The 24,100-nt window shown below is 44.9% G+C and overlaps 1 protein-coding gene across 1 annotated transcript in view; it reads left to right on the forward strand.

The window, feature by feature from the left end:
• Nucleotides 1-3,643: 3,643 nt before the first annotated feature.
• The window catches only part of LOC138993440 (nucleotide sugar transporter SLC35B4-like), a 29,238-nt gene continuing 8,781 nt past the window's right edge, over nt 3,644-24,100 (forward strand). Inside the window, exons 1-2 of the mRNA XM_070392703.1 lie at nt 3,644-3,720; nt 13,513-13,626. Coding sequence (XP_070248804.1) covers nt 3,644-3,720; nt 13,513-13,626 — 191 coding nt within the window. The remainder of the gene's footprint in view (nt 3,721-13,512; nt 13,627-24,100) is intronic.

The raw sequence follows: 24,100 nt of genomic DNA on the forward strand, positions 1-24,100 counted from the left end.
CGAAGAGCCCGCCTCGCCCTCTGCTGGCCGAGAAGCGTCAATGCAAGCCCCCCTCCTGCAAACGCCTGTGGGGAAAGCACAGACAGGTGACTGGACTTCCCCATTTCAGGCTAGACCGGAGGCGGGAAGGACGTGCAGGGCGCGTTGTCTTTGAGAAGGCAGGGGCTGAAGGGTGTTCATGGATGGCGACGGACTGTTCAAAGCAAGGAGTGTCCGTGCGTGACTGCGGATGTACACGCACCGACGCACGCGCTCGCTCGCGCCCGCGCGTGCACACACAAACTCCCACACCCACACCCACACCCACACACCTATCTCTCCCACCTCCAACCCTCCCCGCCCCCCGCGTCCCCCTGCCACACACACACACTGACACACACACACACACACACACACACACACACACGGGAGCAAAAGGTCCCGCTAACAAGATATCTGCCGAGTGAGGCACGCCTAGGAGATTTTCCGTGGCTTTGTTTCCTTTTGGCCCGTCCTGGGCCCACGGGAGCCTGTCTAAGTATGTATTGTCCCCTCTTCCACCGAGAAAAAACGGCGATGCCGTCCCGCAAGGCGTGGAGACAGAGCCCTGCAGGCCTCCTTGGGCACCTGCCCTGTCTCCCAGGTCCTCCCCCAAGCCCCGGGAATCGCTTGGGCGGGCCAGTGGCGCCCTCTCCTGGTCCTGCAGCGCCAATGCAAGCCTCCTCCCCTCAACTTGAGGCCCAACCGGTGATGTCGGTCCTGGGGGCGGCTGATTGGTCGAGCGGGCAGCTGATTTGGCTCCTCCCACCAGCTCTGGGGCTATAAAAGAACGCAGGGCCTTCTTTGCAGAGCTTCTCAGCCCTAGGCTTGTGGTCGTGGTCGTCGTCCTCGTTCTCCAAGGGAGCTTTCAGGAGAGAGGTCTCGCCAAGACCCGGTCCCGGGACATAGAAGCCGCGAGAGCACCTGGCTAGAGCCTGGCTGGGCTGCTGATCCACTGAACGCTGTCTCGGTGTCATTACTTCTTCACCGACTCGTCCACACCCTTGGGGACCCCTGGGCCTGGACCCCAACATCTGGGACAGCCCCGGCGCCGGCCGCGGCCGCGGCGGGGGCGGGGGCGGGGGCGCGGACCGAGGCTGGGACCGAGGCCGGGCCGGCTCCCTGGGAGGACACGGCCACGGCCACGGCCGCGGCGGGGGCAGGGACCTCGGCCAGGACCGAGGCAGGGCCGGCTCCCAGGGAGGCCTCCGCGGTGGCGGAGCGCAGGCCGTCGCCGCCCCCGAGAGCTGGGGCGGCGGGCCGTTCCGCAACAGGGCGGCCCTCGGCCGAGGCAGGAACCGGCCGGCGCCCTACAGCAGGCCGAGACAGCTTCCCGACGAGTGGCACCACGACCGCTTCCGCAGGGCCTTCGGCAGGGGCGCCGGCCTGATGACCGGGGGGAAGCTGCTGCTGTCCAACCTGGACTTCGGAGTGTCCGACGCGGACATCCAGCAGCTGTTTGCGGAGTTTGGGCCTCTGAAGCAGGCCGCTGTCCATTACGACCGCTCTGGCCGCAGCCTGGGAACAGCCCACGTGCACTTTGAGCGCAAGGCAGACGCCCTGGAAGCCAGGAAGCAGTACAACGGCGTCCCTTTGGATGGCCGCCCCCTCCACATCCAGATCCTCACCTCGAAGATAGTCACGCAGCCCAGGCCGGTACCGAGTGTCAACAGAGGCTGGGTGGCTACAAACCGAGGATCTGGAGGCTTCGGCGGCGGCGGCGGCAGCGGCGGCGGCAGCACTCAGGGCAGCTCCCACGGAGGCAACCTGCGTACAGGCAGGCGCGCTGGCCGCCATTCACAGCGACAGATCTCGGCGGAAGAGTTGGACGCCCAGCTGGACGCTTACATCTCGATGAGGGGCCCCAAGCAGTTGGACGCCCAAAAGGGCGCTTACAACTCGATGAGGTACACCAAAAGGATGGACGCCCACCTGGGCGCTTACCAGGCCATGAGGGACACCAAAAAGTTGCACGCCCAGAAGGACGCTTACAGCTCCATGAGGGACACCGAGCAGTTGGACTCCCAGCTGGACGCTGACAGCGCGATGAAGGACGCCGAGGACTTGGACGCCCTGCTGGACGATGACGATGCGATGATGGACACCAGCTAAAGCACCAGTAAGTCAGTGTGCGCGAGGATGGCCGGGGACCCAGGGCCAATGATGGAGTGGTTTCTTCTGTTTGGAAATAGGATTTAAAACTCCTGGAAAGATTTTTTGTTAACTTGTACTTTATTCAATAACGCTGAAAAAGACCTGCTTTGTGCCGAGTCATTTTCGGGATTCATTTTACCGGTTGCTGTTTTCACCTTGACCAGAATCACCCGAAAAGGTGTGGGATAAACAAACAAACAAACAAACAAACAAAATAACTCGTTCCCTCCGATAAAACAACAACAACAAAATACCCTCCTCAGAAAAAAAAGGTTGATCCCGCCTTTCCAATTTCTGAGGCTTTGGCAAGCCCAGGTGGCCAGGCCTGGACTTGGTCTCTGGGAGGGGCCTGACCATCCATCCACAGAGTGAGCGGGGTGGGGGAGGGTTTGGGGTGGGGGGCGGACGGGGTTGGACGTGGGCGGAGTGTCGATCAGATGGACAGCCCAGGAGGTCATCTTTGGCTGTGGATTACAGAATTTGGGTGGACTGGGGCAGGGGCCGAAGAGCCCGCCCCGCCCTCTGCTGGCCGAGAAGCGTCAATGCAAGCCCCCCTCCTGCAAACGCCTGTGGGGAAAGCACAGACAGGTGACTGGACTTCCCCATTTCAGGCTAGACTGGAGGCGGGAAGGACGTGCAGGGCGCGTTGTCTTTGAGAAGGCAGGGGCTGAAGGGTGTTCATGGATGGCGACGGACCGTTCAAAGCAAGGAGTGTCTGTGCATGACTGCAGATATACACGCACGGACGCACGCGCTCGTGTGCGCGCGCACACACAAACTCCCACACCTACACCCACACATCTATCCCTCCCACCTCCAACCCTCCCCGCCCCCCGCGTCCCCCTGCCACACACACACACTGACACACACACACACACACACACACACACACGGGAGCAAAAGGTCCCGCTAACAAGATATCTGCCGAGTGAGGCACGCCTAGGAGATTTTCCGTGGCTTTGTTTCCTTTTGGCCCGTCCTGGGCCCACGGGAGCCTGTCTAAGTATGTATTGTCCCCTCTTCCACCGAGAAAAAACGGCGCTGTGTTTTTTGAGTCTGGGTCACTCGCATCCCTCTCTGAGCCCTTGGCTTACTTGCCAGAAACCACCTAGGCAGGGTTGAACTTCACTTCCCAACAAACCCTGGGGCTTCCTATTGCGAGTGGCATGAGGAGAACCTCGCAGCTCTCTCTTCTCGAGTGGAGGGTCCCAGCAGAGGCGTGACAGCTCCCAGCACCCTTTCAAGTGCCCGGGCCATCCTGGGATATGTAGTCTTGCTGGGACCAGATCGCCCCCTCAAATGAATGGGGTTGGGGCTGATAATGAACTACATCTCCTCTGGCTGGGAGCGTTGGTGGCGGAGGTGGTGAAGAACAGTGCTCTGGGAAGGGAGGAAGTTTTGTGCCAAAGTGGAGGTAGTGATCTAGTCGGGCGCTTCCTCCGCGTGCGCGCTCCCCTTCCCTGCGCTGGCCATGTGCCTGCTCTTTGCCATGGGCCTGGTGTTCCCTGGCTGCTGCAGTAACGTGATCTTCCTGGAGCTCCTTGTCAGGTGAGTGCCCCCCTCGGTTCCTGGGGCTGCACCGAGAAAGCTGGAGGGGCGTCCGCATGCGTCACCCCCACGCACCGCAGGGTCGGCTCTGTGCGCCTGGAACCCTGAGAGTCCACTCCTTCATCCAGAGCTCCGCCCGCTGTCCCATCAAATAGTTTCTCAGTGTCGCTCGCAGAAACACTCGGGGTTGTTGGCATCACCCCCTTTTCACACACTGGAGGATTGAATCCGGGGGGATTTCTCACGTGACTTGCCTCAGGTTGGCAGGAACTTGTGGCAGACCCCAAGGATCCTCTAGCTCTCTTCCGGGTAATAATGCCATGGTTGGCTAAAGCAAAGCTTTTCGACTTATAATGCAGTCTGGTTTTGCACACACTGCAAAGAAAGTGTCATGTGTATTAAAGTGCCTCCAAAGCATTTGATTGCTACCCTTACAGATCAGATGGCCATGAGGTCTTTGTTCAAACATTACCTCTCAGTGATGTAGGTGAATCAGTTCTCATTTATGTATATAGTCCATCTGATTGACCTAAGTGAGCATTTCCAGCTTTAAGATATTAGTCTTTAAATTGGGAGGCATGTATTTTTGAGACCTAACTTTCTAAATTAAGATTGGGGGAGTGGATAAAAACAGCTGTTGTACATTTATACAGTGGAATGCTACTTGGCTGTAAAAAAGAAGGAAATCTGACCTTTTGCAACAGCATGGATGGACCTGGGGAGTATCATGCTGAGTCAAATGAGCCAGTCAGAGAAAGACAAATACCATATGATCTCAGGTATATGTGGAATATAATCAACACAATCATTTGACAAACAAAATAGAAAGAAGCATAGGTACATAACAGATTGACAGCTATCAGAGGGGAGGAGAGTTGAGGACTGGGTGAAAAAAGGTGAATCGATTAAGAAAAAAAATATATATATATATATGACACATAGAAAGGAACAACAGTATGGTGATAGCCAGGTGGAAAGGAGGAGTTGGGAGGTAGAAGTGGGCAAAGAAGAGGTAAGTGGGAACAGAAATATACTTGATTTTGGGTGGTGAGCGCTGGATGCAGGTGATGTTTTTATTGAGTTGTACACATGAAACCTGTATGGTTTTATTAATCAGTGTCACCCCAATAAATTCACTTAAAAGAGAAAAAAAGAATGGGGGTGCCAAATGGAAGCTTCTAGTGGTGAGCAGGAGGTACTACACACAGATGTCAAATTTTAATGTTGCACACCTGATACTTATGCAATGTTAAAAGGAAGGAAGGAAGGAAGGAAGGAAGGAAGGAAGGGAGGAAGGAAGGGAGGGAGGAAGGAAGGAAGGAAGGAAGGAAGGAAGGAAGGAAGGAAGGAAGGAAGGAAGGAAGGAGAAAAGAAAAGAGAAGAAAAGAAAAGAATGGCTTCACCAAAGGGAAACTAGGATGGCATGCAAATAATGTTGAGTAATAATGTACAACATTCAATAGGTGCAAACTGTTACAGAGAAAGCACCAGGTGTCCTGAAAAAGGCTCAGGACTGAAAAATCTCAATATTATGAACTTCATTCTTGGCTCTGTCATACCCAGATTGGGTGACCTTTTCAAACCATTTCGCTTCTCTGGACCTCCTTCTCCTGCTGTAAAATGCTATTTATGGCGCTATCTACCATCATGTTTCTGAGTCTACACGTTATCTCCATTGACCTGCAGGACAATCTGTGTCCAGTATAGGTCAAGAATTATAATGTCTGTTTTACTGAAAATGGAAGAGTTCCCAAGAAGTTAGATCGTCTTTTACTTCTTGTAAGTGGCAGAGACAAAACTGGAATCCAGGGTATCTAAACTCCTAGTCCAGCAGTTGTCAACCTGTGGGTTGCAAACAATGAAAATACATCCTGCATATCAGATATTTACATTACGGTTCATAACAGTAGCAAAATTACTTAAGTAGCAACGAAAATAATTTTATGGTTAGGGGTCACCACAACATGAGGAACTGTATTAAAGGGTGATGGCATTAGGAAGGTTGAGAACCTCTTAATTTTGAACTTGAGCAGCTTATAGGTTTTGGTCACCCAGTTTCTCATGTGGTGCTCACTAAAAATGCATTTCATTTTCTTGATACCATTGATTAAGTCATTCTGAATCAACCAGTTTATTTAAGGTAAACTCTGTGTGGGGTTAATTTTTGCAGTTACTGAGCTTGAAATTTTGTTATGCAGACAATGTTGATAAAGATCTGTCATTTGTCACTCTTTTGTTTTTAAAGGATAAAGTATTTTAAAAAAGAATAGCTTATTGATTTTTAGAGAGAGAGGAAGAGAGATAGGAACATCGATATGAAAGTGCAACATCGATCAGCTGCCTCCTGCACACCCCCCACCGGGGGTCCAGCTCAAAACCTGGGTATGGGCCTTGACCTCGAATCTGACCGGCAGCTTTGTGTTGCACAGGAGGAGGCCCAACGAACTGAGCCACACTGGCCATAGCCATTTGTCTTTCTTGAGAGTAGGTGGCGAGGGATATAGCAATGTATCCTGCTGTAAGCTGGTACATTTCAAAGGAAGATTACTTTGGAAATCATTTTTTTTTAATGATTTCTGTTCTTTTCTCTTTTTTTAAAATTTATCTTTATAGTTGAAAGTATTACATATGTCCCCCTTTTTTTCACATTGACCCCTGGCCCAGGCCTTCACTGCACTATTGTCTGTGTCCATGGGTTATGCAGATATGCATAGAAGTTCTTTGGTTAATCTCTTCCTACCCTCCATCCCCTCTAACACCTTGCCTTCCCTCTGAGATTTGTCAATTTGTTCCATGCTTCTATGCCTCTGGATCTGTTTTGTTCATCAGTTTATTTTGTTCATTACATTCCACATATGAGTGAGATCATGTGATACTTGTCTTTCTCTGACTGGCTTATTTGGCTTAGTATAATACTCTCCAGGTCTCTCCATACTATACCAAACGGTAAGAAATCTTTCTTTTTTACTGCTGCATAGTATTCCATGATGTAAATGTATCACAGCTTTTTTTATCCACTCATCTAATTTGGGCTGTTTCCTGATCTTCGCTATTGTAAATTGTACTGCTCTGAACATAGGGGTACATACATTTTTTCTGATTGGTGTTTCAGGTTTCTTGGGATATATTCCTAGAAGTGGGATCACTGGGTCAAATGGCAGTTCCATTTTTAATTTTTTGAGGAAACTCCATACTGTTTTCCACAGTAGCTACACCAGTCTGCATTCCCACCAGCAGTGTCCTAGGGTTCCCCTTTCTCCAAATTTTCACCAGCACTTGTCCATTGTTGATTTCTTAATGATAGCTATTCTGACAGGTGTGAGGTGCTACCTCATTGTTGTTTTAATTTGCATCTCTCTGTTGATTAGTGACTGAGCATTTTTTCATGTGTCTCTTAGCCAGCTTTATGTCCTCTTTGGAAAAGTGTGTAGTTAGGTCTTTGCCCATTTTTTAATTGGATTATTTGTAAGCAATCTATGAATTTAATTCAATTCCTTTAAAATACCAATGGCATATTTCACTGATCTAGAACAAATATTCCAAAATTTATATGGAACCAAAAAAGACCATGAATAGCTGCAGCAATCTTGAGAAAGAAGGACAAAGTGGTAGGGATCACAATACCAGATATCAAGTTATACTACAAAGCCACTGTGCCTCAAAACAGCCTGGTCCTGGCACAAGAATGGGCGTATAGATTAATGGAACAGAACAGAGAACCCAGAAATTGACCCAAGCCATTATGATCAATTAATATTTGACAAATGAGGCAAGAACATATAATGGAGTAAAGACAGTTTCTTCAATAAGTGGTGTTGGAAAAATTGGACAAATACATGCAAAAAAATGAAACTAGGCCAACTTACACCATACACAAGAATGAAGTCAAAATGGATAAAAGACTTAAATGTAAGTCATGAAACCATAAAAATTCTGCAAGAAACCATAGGCAGCAAAATATTAGATACCTCTTGTAACATGTTTGCTGATAGATCTCCTAAGCGAAACAAAGGAGAAAATAAACAAATGGGACTACATCAATTAAAAAGCTTCTGCACAGCAAAAGAAATCACCAACAAATGAAAAGCGAGCTCACTGCATGGGAGAACATGTTTGCTACACATATATATGGTAAGGGGTTAATTTTCAAAATATTTAAAGGACTCATACAACTTAACTAATGGAAATTGATTTTAAAATATAAAAATGTGATAAAATCAGGCCAGCGAAATAAAGGTCAGAGAAGAATAGTGTCACATTTGTGTTGAATATGCCATTAAATTAAATCTTCTGAAAGGTTGTGTGAACTCAGTTACACTAGCAGCTGAAGGTCTTCTTTACTAGTTATGAGCACTCGGCTAAATTACTTGATCTCCCTGGTCTGTTTGCTCAACAGTAAAAGTGGGGTGGGGATGTGATGGCTCCACCTGCCTCAAGTGGATTTGAAGGAGATTCACGTGCAAAGCCTGAAGCACATTCAGGCTTCCCCTCCCCTCAAATAACTTTTATTTCAGTGCAGGTCTGCCTTGTTTTATGGGTTTGTTCCTGAGAAGTTGTGGATAAATCTAACTTTATGGAATGTTTTCATGCATTATGGAAGCTTCTATTTAGAATACATTGAATAATGTGTAAATAAATCGTCACTCATTTATCCCTTTTGTAAATCGAGAATTTTGCATACAGCAGTGGGCTTTCGTAAGGAGAGGGGTACATTTATGACTTTAATGAATGGTACATCAGATGAATAGCAGCTTTTTTCCTGATTTGCTTGGGCAACTCATGACTTCTCATGTTACAATAAAATAAGAGCTGGTTGGACTGGATGGTCTTTAAAGTTCTTTCTAGTTTTAGCCTTCTCAGAATTTGCGACTCCGTCTTGGGACATCACAGCTCATAAATCTGTATAGAGCAGGAACTGTGCTTTTTATATGGCTTCCTTGGAACCCTTGGGTGCCGTAATAAATTCAAAGTAGAAACATGGAAATGCTAAAGTGAATTGCAGGGAGAAGCGAACATTTTAAATCATTTTTCCCAAATTGGAAAAACAAATGTAGGTTTTTTCTTTCTGATGTTCATGCCTATATTGAGGATCTAAAATAAAACACAGGCCACAATGCAGTGTAAAGAGAAGATGTGAATGACTGAGGGGATATGCTGCAGCTAACTGAGTAGACAAGATATTGTGTGTTTTACATGAGGAAAACACTCTGAAACACTTTCTTTCCCCCATTTTATTCCAATCAAGTGCCTGGTATTGAATCAAATAGAAAAGTTTCCTAAATCTAGACTATGAGATAACAAAAGGCATAAAATATATGCCCAATTCTTTTTGTGGACGAAAGGGGCCACATGCTGCCCTGACAAGCTCAGGAGAGGCCTGCATGACAATTTTGCAGACTCAGAGACCTAAAGTAACCACAGAGAATGGTCTGAAATTAAACCTTAACTAAAAGCAGTTATGGTGAGCAGTTACGTTCTAAGCGGATATCTTCACAGATAAGGTCAACCTTTACCGTAACTGAGCCTATCTGCCTTTTTGCATCTATGATAACATACCCTTGAAATGTCTGGGTAACTTGTGATTTCCCTGTATCTGAAGCCCCTAGGGCATAGCCAGGTGTGCTGGGCCCAGGACAGATACAGCAAATTCTTTCATTTATCATGTTAATTGTTCCTGCACCCACTTAAGTATGTGTCCATTTTACTTTTAATCCTACCACATAGGTTCCCCCGCTTCACTTAATCCCACCTCCTTAAATCTGTCACCAATGAATTTCATGTATAAGTATGCATGTAACCCTGCCATTCTCTGGAGCACTATCTCAATTGGTTGAGGTTCTGCTTCCGGGCATATGTCGACAGTTTGGCTCAAATGAACTCACAAAAATTCTTTACAGGTTTCAATGTTTTTTTACGTTAACATTTCTCTTCAAAGTTGCCTTTTTTAAAAAATAAAAATTTGCCCTGGCCCACATGGCTCGGTTGTTTGGAGCATCATTCCATCATGCACTGAATGGTCATGGGTTTGATTCCTGGTTAGATACATACCTAGGTTGTGGTTTCGATTCCCAGTAAGGGTGCATATGAGAGGCAACCAATCCATGTTCCTCTCTCATGTGTATGTCTCTCTCTAAAATCAATAAAAGCATATCCTCTGGTGAGGATTTAAAAAAAAACTTTATATAAAAAGTTAGAATGAAATAAAATAAATTTGGATTCTTGCAAAAGAGAATTCAAAGTCAAAGAAACTGCTTGCAATTATGACTATAATTCCCAAAAATGAATTTCAACAAAACAAGTGATTTAGGGAAAAGGCTCTTAAGTTTTTACTCTGAAGTTTTAAAATGAATTAAGTTAAAGTAAATAATTCCATTGATATCTACACAACAGTGTGTTCCTAAAAAGCTCTGTAAGATCATTTTTAAAAAATGGAATCATGTGAGTGCAGTAGGGAAGTTTAACAATGCTATGGAAATAGAGCACGGAGATTAGAGTTGTCAGGGGGCTGATTGGATTTGTTGTTGGAGGTGTCCTAAATCCAGATCATGTTTGCTTAAAGCGAGGCATCCCCACATTCATTCAGGTGCTTGAGTGAAGGCCAGACACTGCCCAGAGAGTAGGGGCACCTTCCTCTAGTCATCCCTCTGTGGCACTGGGTCCTTACTATCTCATACTCCCTCTTCCTGTCATCTCGGGGGCAGGGATCAGCTCTCATTCACATGGGAGCTTCCTGGCAGCTAGCCCCTAACTTTTCCCACAGTAAGTACTCCCTAATTGTTCTTTAGTTGAATCCTAGGCTTTTGGTAAAGAGAAATGGGAGGGAAAGCCAGGAAGCTTCTTGAGCCCTCGGGCTAAGTCTTGGGCTTGGCACTTTACGTATATTTTTTTCATTACATCCTCATGACAAGGTTAAAAACATGTCCCTTTTGATTTATAGGTGAGAAGAAAACGGTCAATATAAACACATTTTAAAAGGTTACTATATTCAATTGAAGACCTTCTCATATGCAAGATGCAACATTTTGGTCATTGTAGAGTCCCAGTCTGCCTTTTTCCCTGCTTGGCAGGCACTGTGGGAAGTGCTTTTCAGGGACTGGCTTATTTGCTCTGCAGTAAAACTAATGAGATAGTAGGCACTCAGACTGTTCCCACTTGAAAGATAAGAAAACTAGATGTAGATAGGATAATCAACTTCCATGTCACTGGGTAAGTGACAGCTGCGTCTTGCATGTCACTGTGTATTTTTAGCCACTGGAGCGCAGTAATTCTCAACCCTGTGTCAGCACATAAAGATTGCCTGTGCATCTTACACACACCTTCACCCCTCCTGTCCTTTCCCTCAAACCTACCTTAGGGTTCTCAGCTCTGGCTGCACATGAGAATCAAGTGGGAAGCTTACAAAAGTACAGGACTTACCCCAGACCAATCCAGTCCAAACTGGGAGGGGAGGCTCCCAGTGCACATGGTTTTAAGGAGCAGCCTAAGTGTGAAGACTGTGCCAGGAACTATCTACAGCTCAGGTTCCTTCTCCCCTAACTCATAGTGAAGTTAGTGGCTTTAATTAGCTCCTTCAATGAGGTAAATGTCTTACATGATTATTTATGGATTCCTGCAGCCTTTAGCCCTGTCCCTTGAACGTAAGAGGTGCTAAAAGAAATCACCGAATTGAATATAAAGCTGTAGTTTTCATAGACAGTGGAGCCTAAAGAGTAGCAACAGCTCTGCCTTAGATGTCAGCATAGCTCCATACAAGAAAGGCTTGTGCTTGGAGCTATTTATTTTTATGCCTGATGGGTGTATTTTGGAATTTGTATGCTCAGCACTGCTATTCAATACTAAAACCACTAACAGAGGATGGAGTTGTTGTTTTTTTTTTTAAATAGCATTGTATTAATATGTAGTAATATAATTACACCCCTCTACTCAGTACCTGTGGGTAAATGCCTTGGGTGAAGGTGAAGATGCAGGATACGAAGGTTGAATTTTGTAATGTGGGGATATGGGTAGTATGGGCAACCAGGAAGCTTCAGGAAAACAAAGGAAGCTAGCTGCTCACTTTGACCTTCCTCCAGTGGTTGAGCAGAGCCTCATGGAGGACAAGCTCAAGAATAACACACATGGTTTGAGTAACTCCTTTCAGCGTGCCTCAGGAAGGATTCCAGAAGGAATTTTTCTCTTGTACATTTTTCCCTAAGTCACCATGAAAGATTCCGCATCCCTTCTAGATCACTGAAGAGCTTTGATTGAATTTCATGAACATTCTGTTATGGACCAATGTTCGCGAGAGTAAGACCACCATCTCCAATTAGGATTTATTGAAAAGCTGGCCAGCGGCTGCCACAGGCGTGTTCTCTCACGAAAGCACCGACCCTGGTTCCATGCCAGCCTTTTATTCCCAAAAGCGGTTGGCTAAACACACACAAAGTTACCTGGGGTATATTAATCAACACTGCCCCATTTCTCTAGCTACTAATACCAACTTGCCCCATTTCCCAGACTACCCTCGACCATAGTTGGTTCCATTTCCCCAGTAACTGCCAACATACCTGAGAGGGACATTCATAGGTTAAGAGATTTTACAAGGGGGGCTTAAGTGTAACAATTCACTGAGTGCCTAATCCTGCTGTATCGTAAATCAACGAGCTAGACAAGACGCCTTAATGAGTCAATTAGTTAGGAGTCATCTTTACTGCGTGCAGGTTCAGAGCAGAATACTGCTGTCAACTTCTGAACCCCCAAACATAGAGGAAGTTCTCTCTATTTATATCTTTTGATTGCTTTGCAGATTTTACAAAGAGCTTTGTGTAGGTTATTTTTGCAGACAGTTTGTAACGTTGGATACATAATGAACAAACACTTGGCATGAGAATATGGGAATCATTGTCAGTATTCACCTATTACGTTAGACGGCTAGCTTGCAAGGTCAGACAGTTAAGTTTTTATCTTTTCCTATTATTCAAACTAAAACAACTCTTTTATAGAATAAGGGACTATCTAAAAATAACAGAGTTGACCTACAGAATAAGAGACTGTCTAAGAATAACAAGTAGTTCAAACAGCAGTTTTCTAAAGGAGGAATTACTATGCTTCAGTATATTTGTGTTAAAGGTTGTGGAGAATAGTAGACTATAGCAGTGTCCTCATTCTTTTCATTATTGCTTCTTACCACTCTCCCCACCCCCATCTAAAACCTCCTTTTAGACATTTTTTTCCTAGTCATCCCCCCAAGACACACTGTATATGGGTTTATGTACTGTACATATATCTGTACTTTATACTTACAAAATACAAAGCTTTCTCCCACCTGAAGAACCAGTTTTTGCCCCTATACAGGAGCGAAGGCAATGTCCCTGGATATGAGTCTTTGACTGACTGTAGTCTTGGAGATTGCTGGTCAGGAGGATATATAAATGTTTCTAGGAGACCTGAGCATGAGATGTATAGGCTGACTAGGATCCTAAATGAAGTCCTCTTGATTACATAAGTGAAGATCTCAAAAAGAACATCTGTCTGACCAACTTCCTATAGTTTACTAGGAAGGTTGTGTCATAGTTCCAGGAAGAGTGTATCAGAGTGGTCCTTCGTGATGGCCTGGAAGAGTGAAATAAGGCTTGACGTTCTTCTCTGTGAGGTATATTGCTAAATGTATGTGATCCATGGGACATGAAAACTGAGAGGACAGTAGGTAATAGAAATCTATCTCCCTGTTACTCTGAACTGTCAATATAACAGGTCATAGTGGCCTTTATCTCAGTCTTTTGTGTCTTTTTCTTTTTGTCCCTCACTATGCAGAAAGCATCCAGGATGCGGGAACATTGTGACATTTGCACCATTTTTATTTATTGCTATGGAAGGCTTCCTCTTTGAAGCCAATTTGTGGAGGAAGCAGCCAGCTATTCCAATAAGGTATGTACATTGAAGTCTCTTTTAGCCTTGTTTACCTTAAAATAACATCGCCTAAGAATTCAGAAACACCAGTCAGAAAGAATATATCCACCCCTATGTTCATAGCAGTGCAATTTGCACTAGCTAACATTTGTAAACAGCCCCAATGCCCATCATCGAGATGAGCAGATAAAAAGGCTGTGATACCTTTACACACTGGAATGCTACACAGCTGTAAGATAAGAAAGAACTCACCATTTGCAACAGTGGGCATGAACCTGGAGAGTATTATGCTAATCTAAGTAAGCCAGTCAGAGAAAGATAAGTATCACATTATCTCACGCATTTGTGGAATCTAATGAACAAAATAAACCAATCAAGAGGCATAAAAACATGCAACAGTTTGACAAACTTCAGAGGGAAAGGGGGGGTTAGGGGTGGAAGGGGAAGATTCTCTGGGGAACTTATATGCATTTATGTATAACCCAAGAACACAGACAATAGGGTGGTAAAAGCCTGGGAGAGGTGGGTACTGGGTGGAGGGGGTCAATGGGGAAAAAACACATACAGGACATTTGTAATGCTTTCAACGATAAAGAGAAATTTTTTTAAAAATTAAGAGCTTTTCTGGTACTTATATAAAAGGAATATGAGATCCATTTATAAGATTTGTATCAAAGATATTAGTAGAGTTTATATTCATTTTCTGAATTTAATATGCCTATATTTAGAATAAAATTCCTGCAACAACACTTTAAATAACTGTGATGGAGACCACAGTATCTACACTAATAAAAGGGAAACATGGTAATTAGCATACGACTGCTACCCTTCCCATTGGCTAATCAGCATATCCTTATGCAAATTAACTGTCAGGCAAGATGGCGGCCAACAGCCATGCACTGAAGCGAGCAGGGATGTTTGCTTGCTCCAGTGACTGTGGACTCCAACGTTCCCTGCCTAACTTGCCGGCCTCTCAACTGCAACTCTAAGCAACTATGTACTATGTTGCAAATAAGAAGCTAAACTAAACCCCAGAAACCAGCCAGACTGAAAGCCAGCCGGACCGCAACATTGCATCGATGTTTCCAGCTTCGAGGCGGCCTCAGAGCTAAAGCTGGCCCAGCTCTGAGGCCTCGGCTGCTGAAAGCAGGTATCTGGTTTGTTTGGGTTCTATAATCGAAACACTGTTTCAACTTCAGTTATGAGATCCCGTCTGGCTGAAAGCAGGTTTCTGGGGTTTTGTTTAGCTTCTATATTTGTAACATTGTTTCTTAGAGTGCAAGCTCAGAGGCCGGCAGTGGCAGGCGGGGAACGTTGGCTTCCTCTGTCACTGAAGCAAGCAAGCCTCCTGTTCACTTCAAGCTGCCTGGCTGCTGGCCGCCATCTTGGCTGGAAGTTAATTTGCATATTGCCCTGATTAGCCAATGGGAAGGGTAGCGGAGTTACGGCTAATTACCATGTTTCTCTTTTATTAGATAGGATAGGATGTCCCTATTTCCCCCCCTTTGCCCCTTCTACCCAGCTCTTGTCCCCCACTTCTCTCTGGCTATCACCATATTGTTGTCTGTGACCAATGTTGTGCATATACTTTCTTTGGGGCTGGGCTGCCTCACTGCCCGGGGTCTTAAGAGCATTTTTTTTTTTAACAAATGAACACAGTGAGGAATCACACACCCTTTTTTTTTTTTTAACATTAGGCACAAAAAAAGATTCTCTTCATGTGCGCTGTTTTACAGCTACAGGCTGAGGGGAGAATGGCTTCCAGGGAGCAGCCTTGAGGCAGTCACAGCCCCCACCTCCTGGGACAGAGGACAGGGAGGTTGCAAAATGGCCTCGTCCGAGCTCAGATAAATGCCTGCTCTGGGCGCTGCCCTGGACGTTCCCTGTGCCTATGGCCTGAAAATGAGCTGAGCCCTCAAGGGAACCGTCTGCCCCAAGCCTTCCATCTTTTCAGGGCTAAAGTCTCACTCTTCCTATTGACCAAGTGTAGCAGCCACTTAAAATCTAAGGGGTGACCCCAGAACCAAACCTCGTCTGTGCCATGAATGTGAGGCCTGGCTGCCCAGGGGTTGGGCATGACTTTAACAGCCAAGATGAGGGGAAGGGAATAAACTATGTGCAACTACAACATCTGAAGTAATATTTACATTTGAAAACCTGGGCCGGGAAGCTTGGAACGGTGTCGTGGCTGGGCGACCTGCCCTTTTCCTTCACTTGCCTGAAGCCGCACCTCCTGTACCTTGCGCTCCTCTCCTGCCTCTCCCATTCTGAGGCGAACACCTGGCCTCAGCACCATTCTCTCCAGAAGTAGCACCGCCCTGCTCAGAGCCACGCCCCCTCTCCATATGCAAACATGGTGGACCTTGTGCTTAGCCACGCCCCCTGCCTTTCAGTACAGAAAATGGCACCTCCCACCTTGGGCTTAAGCTTCCAGGTGAAGAGCTGCCTCCTGCTCCCCACACGGTTCCAGATCGGGTCCCCGGGCAGCAACACAGCCCGGCTTCTGGGTCTTCTCTGATCACCAATCTCCAGTGATCAGTGATTGGAGAAGCCAAGCGGGGCAGGGAAGAGGCGGCTGCTGGCGTCCGCCTCTTCCCTGCCCTGCCCGGCTTCTCTGATCACTGGCCGCGGGGCAGGCAAAGGCAGCCCGGTTCTCCAATCATGGTCCTGGGGGCCGCCTGGGTTTCCAATCACTGTCAGCAGCAGGCGGCTTCTTCTCTCCTTCCCCTTTCGCCTCCCAGCATTGCACCTATGTATGCAAATTAACCGTCATCTTTGTTGACAATTAATTTGCATGTCGCCCTGATTAGCCAATGGGAATCGTAGCGAAGGTATGGTCAATTAACATGTTTGTCTATTATTAGTGTAGACTAGAAGCCTGGTGCACAAAATTTGTGCAAGAATAGGCCTTCCTTCCCCTGGCTGCTGGCACCGGCTTCCCTCTGGCACTCTTGACTCAGGCTTCTCTTGTATCCCGGCTTTGTCCAGAAGGTTGTCAGGAAGGACATCCGGTCTAATTAGCATAGTATGTTTTTATTATTATAGATACTAGAGGCCCAGTGGAAGAAATTTGTGTATGGTTGGGGGTCCCCTCAGCCCAGCCTGCACCCTCTCCATTCTGGGAATGTCTGACTTCTGGTTGAGGCCTGATTCCTGGGCCTAAACTGGCAGTTGGACATCCCTCTCACAATTCGGGACTGCTGGCTCCTAACTGCTCACCTGCCTGGTTGCCTCTAACTGCCCCCTTTGCCGGCCTGGTCTCCCCCAACTCCCTTCCCCCCCGCCAGCCTGTTCAACCCTAACTGCCCTCCTGGCCAGCCTGATCATCTCTCACTGCCTCCCTCTGCTGGCCTGGTCACCCCTAACTGATCCCCCCTCTCCCCGCCAGCCTGGTCGCCCGAACTGCCTCCTCCCCTGCCAGCCTGGTCACCCCATGCAGCCCGCTGTTCAGTCATTTGGTCATCCCTCACTAACCCCCCCTGCCGGCCTGGTTGCCCCACACAGCCTTCTATTCATTCATTTGGTTGTCCCTCAGTAACCCCCTTGCCCGGCTTGTCGCCCCACACAGCCTTTTCGGTCGTCAGCCCTTTTGTGTTGGTAGTAAAAGCTTTTTATATATTAGGATATATAAATATATATATATATATATATATATATACATATAATTTTTTCTCCCATTGTATGTATTAGGTTGAATAAAATGAAATTACTGACATTCAATTCTTTTTGACCTACAAAAGTATGGTAATTTCATGTGGTTGAATGTGATATGTATAAAAGGCATCTTAATTTTATTTGGTTTAACCTGGTATATATGAAAGGCATTGTAAAAGTATTTTGTAGTTCAAAGTGGGGTCATACAAAAGTAAAACTATTTAATTAATTTGTTTATTTGTATTTATCCCTTTATTTTTCTAAGGTACTAGGGTTACTGGATTTTCTTTTTAGCTTTTGTGTGGTTGTTTTTTATCTATAGATCTATATGTCTTAAAAACCGGGGCCCTGTTTTTTTTTTTAAATATATTTTATTGATTTTTTACAGAGAGAAAGGGAGAGAGATAGAGAGCTAGAAACATCGATGAGAGAGAAACATCGATCAGCTGCCTCCTGCACACCCCCCCACTGGGGATGTGCCCGCAACCCAGGTACATGCCCTTGACCGGAATCGAACCCGGGACCCTTGAGTCCGCAGGCCAACGCTCTATCCACTGAGCCAAACCAGTTTCGGCGACATCTGTATACTCTTTTGTGTGTTCACCACGCAAGTCAAATCTTCTGTCACTATATTTTACTCCTTTTACCCTCTTTGTTCTCCCTTCTTACCACTTCCCCTCTGATAATCACCATTCTGTTGTCTGTTTCTAAGAGTTTGGGGTTTGTTTGTTTGTTTTTTCACATATCCCACATACGAGTGAAATCATACCATTCTTGTTATTCTTTGTCTTATTTTCACTTAGCATAAATATTCTGAAGATCCATTCACGTTCTCGCAAACGGGAGTATTTCACCTTTTCTTATGATTGAGTAGTATTCCATTGTATATATGTACCCCATCTTCTTTATCTAATCATCTGTCAAAGGATACTTAGGTTGTTTCCATATCTTGGGTCTTGTGCAGTGAACATAGGGATACACATATCTTTACAGATAAATGTTTTCCAACTTTTTAGGTAGATACTCAGAAGAGGGATTGCTGGGTCATGTGGTAGCTCTGTTCTTAATATTTTAAGGAATCAGTCCACACTGTTTTCCATAGTGATTGCAGCAATTTACATTTCTACCAGTAATGCCAGAGTGTTCCTGTTTCTCCACATTCTCGCCAGCACTTATTTGATTTACTGATATCCATTCTGACAGAGGTGAGATGATATTTCATTGTGGTTTTAATTGTCATTTCCCTGATGATTAGTCATGCCGAGCATCTTTTTATATCTCTATTGCCCATCTATATGTCCTCTTTAGAGAAATGTCTGTTCAGCCTCAGCTTATTTCTTAATTGGATTGTTTGGTGTGTTTTGTTGTTGTTGTTGTTGTTGATTTGTATGAGTTCTTAATGTATTTTTGGTATCAGCCCTAATCAGAGGTATCATTTGCAAATATCTTCCCCCATTCAGTTGGTTGCCTTTTTGTTTTGTTGATGGTTTCTTTTGCTATGTGGAAGCTTTTTAGTTTGATGCAGTAGTAGACACATTAATTTATTTTTGCTTTCATTTCCCATGCCTTTAGGGTCAAGTTCACAAAAGCCCCTCTGAGACCAAAGTCCACAAGTTTAGTGCCTATGTTTTCTTCTATGTATTTTATTGGTTCAAGTCTTACATTCAAGTCCTTGGTCCATTTTGAGCTAACTTTTGTTTATAGTGTCAAATAGCAGTTTAGTTTCATTCTTTTGGATGTGGCTTTCCAGTTTTCCCAGCACCATTTATTGAAGAGACTTTCTTTTCTCTGCTGTGTGCTTTTGTCTCATTTTCAACTATTAGTTGCCCATAGACTAGTATGTGTTAGCTTATTTCTGGGCTCTAAACTCTGTTCCTTTGGTCTGTATGTCTCTTTTTCTGATTGTTTTAGCTTTATAGTATAATTTTAAGACAGGCGGTGTGATACATCAGGCTTTGTCCTTTTTTCTCTAGGTAGCTTTGACTATTTTAGGGTATTTTGTGGTTCCATATAGATCTGAGGATTTTTTTGTTCTTATTTTGTGAAAAATAACATTGAGGTTTTGATGGGAATTGTGTTAAATCTGTATATTACTTTAGGTAATGGTCACTTTTAATAGTGTTTATTCTTCCAATCCATGAATATGGGATATTTTTCCATTTCTTTGTGTCTTCTTCAGTGTCTTTCAACAATGTCTTATAGTTTTCAGTGTACAGGTCTTTCACCTCCTTTGTTAAATTTCTCCCTAGGTATTTTATCCTTCTTGTTGCAGTTGTAAATGGGATTGTTTTGTTTATTTTTCCGGTATTTTGTTGTTAGCATATAGCAGTGGTCCTCAAACTACGGCCCGCGGGCCACATGCAAATACAAATATTATATTTGTTACCGTTTTGTTTCTTTACTTCAAAATAAGATATGTGTAGTGTGCATAGGAATTTGTTCATAGTTTTTTTAAAACTATAGTTCAGCCCTCCACCAGCCTGAGGGACAGTGAACTGGCCCCCTGTTTAAAAAGTTTGAGGACCCCTGGCATATAGGAATATAGTGGATTTTTATGTATTGATTTTTATATCTTGCTACTTCATTGTATTTGTCATTGTTTCTAATAGTCTTTTGGTGGAATCTTTAGGGCTTTCTATATACAGAATCATGTTGTCTGCAAATAGTGACAGTTCTGTTTCGATACCTTTTATTTATTTTTCTCCCCTAATTGCTCTGGCTCGCACTTCCAGTACTATGTTGATAACAGTGGCAAGAGTGAGCATCATTGTTTTGTTCCTGATCTTAGAGAAAAAACGTCCAGTTTTTCACCATTGAATATGATATTAGCCGAGAGTTTGTCATATATGGCCTTTATTATGTTGAGATACTTTCCTTCTATATCCATGTTATTGAGTATATTAATCATAAGTGGATGTTGTATCTTGTCAAATGCATTCTCTGCATCTATTGACATGATTACATGATTTTTATATTTTATTTTGTTAATGTGGTTTATCACATTGATTGATTTGCAAACATTGAACCATCCTTGCATCCAGGGAATGAACCCTACTTAATCTTTTTTTTTTTCCAATTTGTTTTTACTAGAGGCCTGGTGCACGGATTTGTGCCCTGGTGGGGTCCCTCGGCCTGGCCTGCGGACATCCCCTGAGGACTCCCAGATTGTGAGAGAGCACAGGCCAGTCCAAGGGACCTCACTTGTGCACAATCGGGGCTGGAAGGGACCACAGGAAGGCTCCAGGGTGTGTTTGGCCCACCTCACCCAGTCCCAGTCTGCCAGACCCAGCAGCAAGCTAACCTACCGGGTGAAGTGTCTGCCCCATGATGGTCAGTGTGCATCATAGTGACTTGTTGATTGGTCGAATGAATGGTCAGACACTTAGCATATTAGGCTTTTATTATATAGAATTGATTTCTGAGAGAGGAAAGGAGAGGAAGTGGGGGATAGAAACATCAATGAGAAATATTGATCTGTTGCTTCCTGCACGCCCCCTGGGGATCTGTTAGGGCTGACCAGCACACCCTGAGTGACAGATGAATGATTACTCTAACACAATGTTTGCTGTGAAAGAGAGGACTAAGGGACTGCCTGGCTAAAGGAACCAGACAGCCTGGATCACCTGTCTCATTAGGCTTTTATTGTAGCAGCAGTTTGAAACAAAGTTTATCTTTTAGATACAATCAGTAGAGTAAGTAATCTTGGGAGGACACATGTGTTTGCAGTGTCCTTTAACCAAGGACACCCAAAGATTAAGCATAAGAATTCCAGTAAACATCCAGGGGTCTGCATGTGCACAGACTTTTTGTTTGGAAAGGTCAAGGAATAATTAGGGGTGTGGCCTTTGGCACTCCCCTAAGTCATAATTCCAATAAACAGGGCAGTCTGCCTTCAGCACACTTTTTTTTCCCCTCTCGGAATGTCCTCATTGCAAACTTTCCAACCAAGTCTCCTGTGCTCCCCAACAGGGATTGAGCCCACAACCCGGTATGTGCCCTGACCAAGAATTGATCTGATACCTTCTGGTGCATGGGTCATTGCTCAACCACTGAGCTACACTGACTGGCAACCCCACTTAATCTTGATGTATTATCCTTTTAATGTATTGTTATATTTGCTAATATTTTGTTTAGAAATTTTGTATCTATGTTCATCTGAGATATTAGCCTGTAATTTTCTTTTTGTGTGTTGATATCAGGGGAATGTTGGTCTCATAAAATAAATTAGGAAGTAGTCTCTCCTCTTTAATTTTTTGGAAGAGGTTGAGAAGGATTAGTATTAAGTCTTCTTTGAATGTTACTCTTTCATTTTCCTTACTAGTGATCACTCTCTTTAGGTTTTCCAATTCATGGTTCAGTCTATGTTGGTTGTATATTTCTAAGAACTTTACCATTTTTTTTTTTTTTTTTAGTTTTATAGAATTTGATGGTGTATAGCCTTTCATAGTGTTTTTGTATAATGATTTATATTTCTGTGATGGCCACTGTAACTTCTCTTTCATTTCTGATTTTGAGTCTGTTTTCATTTTTTGGTTAGTGTATCTAACTAGAGGTTTGACAATTTTGTTTATCTTTTCAAAATACCAGTGATTTCATTGATGTTTTTTTCTACCTTTTTTTGTTCTCTATTTCATTTATTTCTGCTTGGATTATTATTATTTTTGTTCCTCTACTGACTTTGAGCTTTATTTGTTCTTCTTTTTCTAGATGTTTTTTCTACTTGCTAAGATGAATTTAATTTTTAAAATTTCTTTTATTTTGAGACTTGAGGTCCGGTGCACAAAAATTTGTGCACTTGGGGGAGGGGGGGGAGAGGGTGTCCCTCAGCCTGGCCTGTGCCATCTCACAGTCTGGGACCACTCAGGAGATAATGACCTGCTGGCTTAGGCCCACTCACGGGTGGCAGAGGGCAGGCCCAATCCCTAGGTGCAGCCAATGGTCAGGCTCAGAGCAGGGCCTATTGGGGAGTTGGGGCACCACCCCCTGTCATGTACAGAGCAGGGCGGGTCGGGAGGTTGCGATCCCACCCCTAGTCACGCTCAGGGTAGGGCCAATTGGGTTGTTGGGGCACCGCCCCCTGTCACACTCAAGGCAGGGTCAATAGGGAAGTTGCAGCACCACCCCCTGTCACACACAGAGCAGGGCCGATCAGGGTGTTGGGGCACCACCCCCTGTCACACACAGAGCAGGGCCGATCAGGGGGTTGGGGCGCCACCACTGTCACACTCAGGGCAGGGCCAATGGGGAGGTTATGGCTCTACCCCATCACAAACAGAGCCAGGCCTGTGGGGGGGGGGAGTTGGGGTGCCGCACCCTGTCACACACAGAGCAGGGCCGATCAGGGTTTGGGGTGCCACCACTGTCACACTCAGGGCAGGGCCGATGGGGAGGTTATGGCTCTACCCTGTCACACACAGAGCAGGGCCCGTGGGGGGGGGGGGGTTGGAGCGCTGCCCTCTATCACCCACAGAGCAGGGCTGATCAGGGAGTTGGGGTGCTGCACCCTGTCATGCTGATCCCAGTGGCAGGAGGCACATTACCCTTTTACTATATAGAATAGAGGCCTGTTACATGGGTGGGGGCTGGCTGGTTTGCCCTGAAGGATGTCCTGGATCAGGGTGGGAGTCCCCACTGGGGTGCCTGGCCAGCCTGGGTGAGGGGCTGAGGGCGTTTTCAGGCTGGCGGGTGACGGAAGTTCCCAGCTGCCCCTTTCTTTCTTTCTTTTTTTTTTTTTTTTATTCTGGGCCAGCTTTAGCTCTGAGGCCTTGGCTGCTGAAAGGAGCTTTCTGGCCTTTGTTTACCTTCTGTATTTGATACAATGTTGCGGTCCAGCTGGCTGAAGCCCGGCTGAGTAAAGCAGGTTTCTGGGGTTTTGTTTAGTTTCTATATTTGCAACATAGTTGCTTAGAGTTGCAGCTGAGAGGCTGGCAAGTCAGGCGGGGAACGTTGGAGTCCTCCATAACTGAAGCAAGCAACCCTCCCTGTTCACATCAGCTGCTTGTCTGCCGGCCACCATCTAGGCTGGCAGTTAATTTGCATGTCTCCCTGATTAGCCAATCTGCAGGGTAGCAGAGTGACACCAATTTGCATGTTTCTCTTTTTTTGGGTGTAGATAGGCCTTTAATAAGCTAAACTTCTCTCTTAATATCACTTTTGCTGCATCCAAAAATTTTTGGTATGTTGAATTTTCATTTTAATTTGTCTCTATGCATCTTCTGATCTCTTCTTTTTTTTCTTTGGCCCAATAGTTATTCAATAGCTTGTCGCTTTTTTAAAAATTTAATTAAAAAAATTCTTTACATCCCCCTTTCACCACCTTCCCCAACCCTATTTGGCAACCATCAGCTTGTTCTCTATATTTATAGGTCTGTTTGTATTGTTTTGTTCATTCTTTTGGTGTGGTTTGTTTTTAGATTTCACACAAAAGTGAAATACAGTATTTGTCTTTCTCTTATTTCACTTAGCATAGTACCTGTCTAGGTCCCTCAATGGTGTTGCAAATGGCAAGATTTTATTATTTTTTATTGCTGACTAATATATCATTGCATATGTTCACTACATTTTTTTGCCCATTCATCTATTGATGGGCATATACGTTGCTTCTATATTGGCTGTTATTAATAATGCTGCAATGAACATAGGGGTGCATATGTCTTTCAAATTAGTGATATTGTTTTCTTTGGATAAATACCTCCCCCAAAAAACAATTTATATGTCCTATGGCAATTTTATTTTTCATCTCTTGAGGAATTGCCATACCATTTACAGTAATTTATAATCCTACCAGCAGTGCATCTTCACATCATCACTAGTACTTATTTGCTGATTTGTTGATGAT

The sequence above is a fragment of the Myotis yumanensis genome, unplaced genomic scaffold, assembly GCF_028538775.1.
Source record: "Myotis yumanensis isolate MYYU_CA2020_CCGP unplaced genomic scaffold, mMyoYum1.0.hap1 SCAF_15, whole genome shotgun sequence".
NCBI classification, from domain to species: domain Eukaryota; kingdom Metazoa; phylum Chordata; class Mammalia; order Chiroptera; family Vespertilionidae; genus Myotis; species Myotis yumanensis.